Source organism: Crocuta crocuta, unplaced genomic scaffold (genome assembly GCF_008692635.1).
Source record: "Crocuta crocuta isolate KB4526 unplaced genomic scaffold, BGI_CrCroc_1.0 scaffold221, whole genome shotgun sequence".
Taxonomy (NCBI): Eukaryota; Metazoa; Chordata; class Mammalia; order Carnivora; family Hyaenidae; genus Crocuta; species Crocuta crocuta.
The window spans coordinates 5,348,949-5,354,211 of NW_027528610.1; the positions used below are offsets into that span (position 1 = coordinate 5,348,949).

The 5,263-nt window shown below is 57.4% G+C and overlaps 1 protein-coding gene across 1 annotated transcript in view; it reads right to left on the reverse strand.

Annotated features, from left to right (window-relative positions):
• Positions 1-5,263, reverse strand: part of ANOS1 (anosmin 1) — a 607,978-nt gene that overhangs the window by 18,618 nt on the left and 584,097 nt on the right. Inside the window, exon 10 of the mRNA XM_077754738.1 lies at positions 1,191-1,337. Within this exon, the coding sequence (XP_077610864.1) occupies positions 1,191-1,337 (147 nt within the window). The remainder of the gene's footprint in view (positions 1-1,190; positions 1,338-5,263) is intronic.

Below are 5,263 nucleotides of genomic sequence, written 5' to 3' on the forward strand. Positions count from 1 at the left end.
TTTTTTTTTTTTTTTTTTAATTATTTTTGAGAGGGCGCACAAGCAGGGGAGGGACAGAGAGCTAAGGGGATGGAGGATCCAAAACAGGCTCGGCCCTGACAGCACAGATCTCTACGTGGGCCTTGAACCCACTTGTGAGATCACGACCTGAACCAAAGTCAGACACTTAACCGACTGAGCCTCCCAGGCACCATGGATGTCAGCAGTTTTGAAGAAACTTCTGGAACAAGAACTCCAGCACAGTCTCGTATATGATGCATGAGTGAATATCAGAGTCACACTGCACTTCCAGAAGAACTGGAAAAATTCTAAACACTGACTTCTTGAAACAACCTCCCTCATGTTTTCAAAATGCATCGGAGTGAGAGAGAAAAAAGTGCACAAAGCGTTCCGAAAGTACGATTTCAGTACCACAAGATCAATACGCTACAAATAAAGAAAACAAGGTGAATTGGTCCTAAAGAGAACCCCTCGGGCAGAGACTCAGAACGAAGAGAATGTTCTCTGAGGGAAACCATCCCTGCAGAATGAATCCACAATGGCAATTCCGAAGGCACTCGCGTGGTCTGCCGTCGTGGCGCGTCGTGGTACTGCGGTGCGCCCGTACCCAGCCGCGATCCCAAACTGTCACCACACGTGTGACGATGTGGACGCTCAGATATGACATGAAAATGTCTATGCTTTACAGAGAATAGCATAAATGTGAGTACATATACATGAATCAAACGACGGAAGGGTGGCCGCCTAAATCCTGTCTCTGAAATACTACTGAGATAACTTTTTTCTCCATTTCCAAATTATTTGGGTGGCCTTTTTTTTTTAACAAAAACCTAATTTAGAACAAAAATCTAATTTAGAACAAAAATTTACAGTGCCAAATAAGGAGTATTTGGGAGACCAGAGCGGCCTTCTGGGAGCACAGTGAAGACAGGCTAACCTCTCCAGAACGATGAAATGCAAGCAGCTGACTGATTTCCTAATGTGATACAGATTCCCAGGAAAGATGGGGCGGCCCATCCGGACCTCACGACAGCAAGGCATTAAAAAACAAAACAAACAAAAAAGCCTAAAGTGCTCTGTTGAGGTGCCGCGGTCCTTGATATCAATGTCAATCGGACTTTCTCACCAGCACCCTGACACCACTGAGCCACTTGATGCAGATGACGGGTCACCCAAGAGCACTGGCTTACCTTCCGTCTTTTTCCAGTAGACCTTCACCTGCAGCTGGTGGTCTTGATAGAAGGGAGCTCCGATTTCCAGCAGGCGGGCGGGCCCTCGTCTTTGGAAAGACGGCTGGATGTGCACCGCGCTCTTCCTGGTTTTCCCAAGTTGCTCCTCTGCAAAAACGTACAACGTTGTGACTTCCGTGTTAAACGTAATCGCTGGTCAGTATACACTCACCCGGTGAGAAAGGTGCTCCGGTGTAAAGAAGAGGTATGGACAGTGTTTCTCATTATAGGCGTTGTTTGTAGTTGTAAAGAAAGGAAGTAAAAGGACATTGAAACACCATGTATCGTGAAAACAATACAGATAGCTTTTCACAAAAGTACGAAGATTATACATCCAACGCCTGGGCCGAGGCCCGAAATGGAAAACTTAATCAACTTTGTATGGGAAATACGGAGTCAGCAAATGCAGTGCAGTGATACGTTAGCTTGGGGAATGGAATTTAAGGGCTCTTTTTTCTTCCTTCCCTTCTTTACATTCCTTTCCTTCCTTTCTCCTTTCCTTCCTTCCTTCCTTCCTTCCTTCCTTCCTTCCTTCCTTCCTTCCTTCCTTCCTCCCTCCCTCCTTCCCTCCCCCTTCCCCTTCCCTTCCTTCCACCAGGAAACATTTCTCTGAAAGAGCTCATTCTAACTTTGATTTCCAACACTCTAAGCCAGGCTCTTTCTTAGCCCATCACTGTTTTGTGTCACAACCCACGCTGTGCGCTTCTCAGGGATGAATCCCCAAGATGTACAGAAGCAAACCCTCCTCAGTGCACCTATATTTCCCAGCTTCAGATAACTTTCTCTCCTCTTTAATTGGTCCCCCGAGCTGATCCTGACCTCCAGAAGCGGCAGAACCTTACTCTAACCTCCCTGGGATTTCCACTGCCCCAATCAGGGCCACACTCGTAGTAGTTGCTTACTAAGTAGGTACTCGGTGAAATGAAGAAATCTGAACGCGTGGCCTTGGAGCTGTTACTACCGCGTGTGGTTTGTGCAGGGTGTTTTACTCATTTCGGCACAGAAATCCTTTGCCACGGGACTCAAACGTGCTTTTTCTCTAGGGAACATATGCTTTGCTGCACAAAGGGCAGTAGACTTCCCATGTTTGCAGGTGTGTTCCCCGTGGTCTTTGATCGGCTCCATGAGCTTTGTATCCATAGAGCCATCCTGTGAAACAGAACAGGGGTCAGTAACTATTCACGAGAGGCTGCACGGTAAATACTTTGGGCCTAAAGGGACACAGTCTCTCCCAGCCACTCAGCTCTCAGAGCAATAAAGCAGCCATCGCGATCTGTAACCAAGTGAAGGTCTCCTGACATCGGCGCATTCGCTGACCCCCCCCGGGCTCCGAAACGGGAGTGCACCCCGACACCACCATGCTCCGACACAGCAGTGCCCTCCAACAACGCCGTCCCCTGACACAGCCGGGCCCCCCGACACCGCCTTCACATGAGACGGGCTCCCCGAGACCGACGTCCCCTGACACGGCTGTGCCCCCTGAAACCGCTGTCCCGTAGCACGGCGGTGACCACGATACCATCATCCCGTGACACGGCTGGGCCCCCCACACCGCGGTCCCCTGACACGGCCAGGCCCCTCGACACCACTGTCCCGTGACAGGGCACTTCCCCCCGAAAAAACTGTCCCCAGACACGGCCGGGCCCCCCGACACGGCCGGAACCCTCGAAACCGACTCTGTGTGACACGCCATCGCCGACTTAGCCGGGCCCCCGACACCGCCGTCCTGTGACAGGGCAGTTCCCCCCGAAAACACTCTCCCCAGACACGGCCGCGACTCCCTCGAAACAGTCATCAACTGACACGGCCGGGGCCGTCAAAACCGCCGTCCCCTGACACGGCGCTGAGTATGACACAGCCATCCCCAGACTCGGCTGTGCCCCCCCAATACCGCTGTCCCGACGGGGCCGTTCGCCCGGACACCACTATCCCCTGACAAGGCCGGACCCCCCCGACACCGCCGTCCTGTGACAGGGCAGTTCCCCCCGAAAACATTGTCCCCAGACACGGCCAGGACCCCCGACACGGCCGGAACCCTCGTAACCGTCTCTGTGTGACACGCCGTCCCCGACTCGGCCGGGCCCTCGACACAGCGGTCCCCTGACACAGCTGTGCCCCCCAAAACCGCCGTCCCCTGACACGGCGATTCCCCCGACACCACTGCCCCTGACACTGCCGGGCCCCCACACTGCCGTTCCCTGATAGTGCGGTTCCCCCCGACACCACTTCCCCAGACACTGCCGGGCCCCTGGAAACTGCCGTCCTGTGACACGGCCGGGGCCCTTTACATCGCCGTCCCCAGACACGGCCGGGACCCCGACATGGCCAGACCCGTCGAAACTGCCTCTGTGTGACACGCCGTCCCCGACTCGGCCGGTCCCCGACACGGCAGTTCCCCCCAAAAACCGCCGTCTCCTGTCATGGCGGTTCCCCCCGACACCACTGCCTCTGACACGGCCGGACCCTCGGCACTGCCATTCCCTGACAGGGCGGTTCCCCCACATACCACTGTCCGACACAGCCGGGCCCCTCGAAACTGCCGTCCCGTGACATAGCTGGGGCCCTAGAAATCGCCGCACCATGAGACGGCCGGGGCCCTTGGAACTGCCGAACCGTGACACGGCAGTGAGCAAGTCACCGCCTTCCCGTGACACGGCCGCGACTCCCTCGAAACCGCCGTCCCGACACGGCCGGGGCCGTCAAAACCGCCGTCCCGTGACACGGCGGTGACTCGGACACAGCCATCTCCAGACACGGCTGTGCCCCCCCCAATACCGCCGTCCCCTGACAGGGCGGTTCCCCCGAAAACACTGTCCCCAGACACGGCCGGGCCCCCCGACACCACCGAACGTGACACGGCCGGGGCCCTTTACATCGCCGTCCTCTGACACGGCCGGGCACCCTGACACCATCGTCTCCTGACAGGGGGGTCCGCCCCGAAAACACTGTACTCAGACACAGCCGGGCCCCCGACACCGCCGTCCCCAGACACGGCCGGGACCCCGACATGGCCAGACCCCTCGAAACTGCCTCTGTGTGACACGCCGTCCCCGACTCGGCCGGTCCCTGACACTGCCGTCCCCTGACACGGCGGTTTCCCCTGACACCGCCGTCCCGTGACCGAGCAGTTACCCCCGAAAACACTGTCCCCAGACATGGCCGGGCCCCACGACACTGCCGTCCCCAGACACGGCTGTGCCCCCCAAAACTTCCATCTCCTGACATGGCGATTCCCCCCGACACCACTGCCCCTGACACTGCCGGGCCCCTGGAAACTGCCGTCCCGTGACACGGCCAGGGCCCTATAAATCGCCGCCCTATGAGACGGCCGGGGCCCTGGAAACCAGCATCTCATGAGATGGCCGGGCCCCTCAAAACTGCCGTTCCGTGACACGGCAGCGTGGGGGGTCACCGCCTTCCCCTGACACGGCCACGACTCCCTCGAAACGGTCATCAAGTGACATGGCCGGGGCCCTTGAAACTGCCGTCTCATGAGACGGCCGGGGCCGCCAAAACCGCAGTCCCCTGACACGGTGCTGAGTATGACACGGCCATCCCCAGACACGGCTGTGCCCCCCCAATACCGCCGTCCCCTGATGGGGCCGTTCGCCGCGACAGCACTATCCCCTGACAAGGCCGGGCCCCCCGACACCGCCGCCCCCTGACACAGCTGTGCCCCCCAATACTGCCATCTCCTGACACGGCGATTTCCCCAACACCACTGCCCCTGACACAGCTGGGACCCTCGAAACTGCCGTCCCGTGACATAGCCAGGCCCCTATTAATCGTCATCCTATGAGACAGCCGGGGCCCTTGAAACTGCTGTCCCGTGACACTGCCAAGGCCCTTGAAACCAACGTCTCCATGGGGCGCCTGTGTGGCTTAGTCAGTTAAGCGTCCACATGATCTCGTGGTTCGTGGGTTCAAGCCCCGCGTCGGGCTCTGTGCTGACTGCCAGCTCAGAGCCTGGAGCCTGTTTCAGTCTGTGACTCCCTCTCTCTCTGACCCTCCCCTGCTCACGCTGTCTCTCTCTC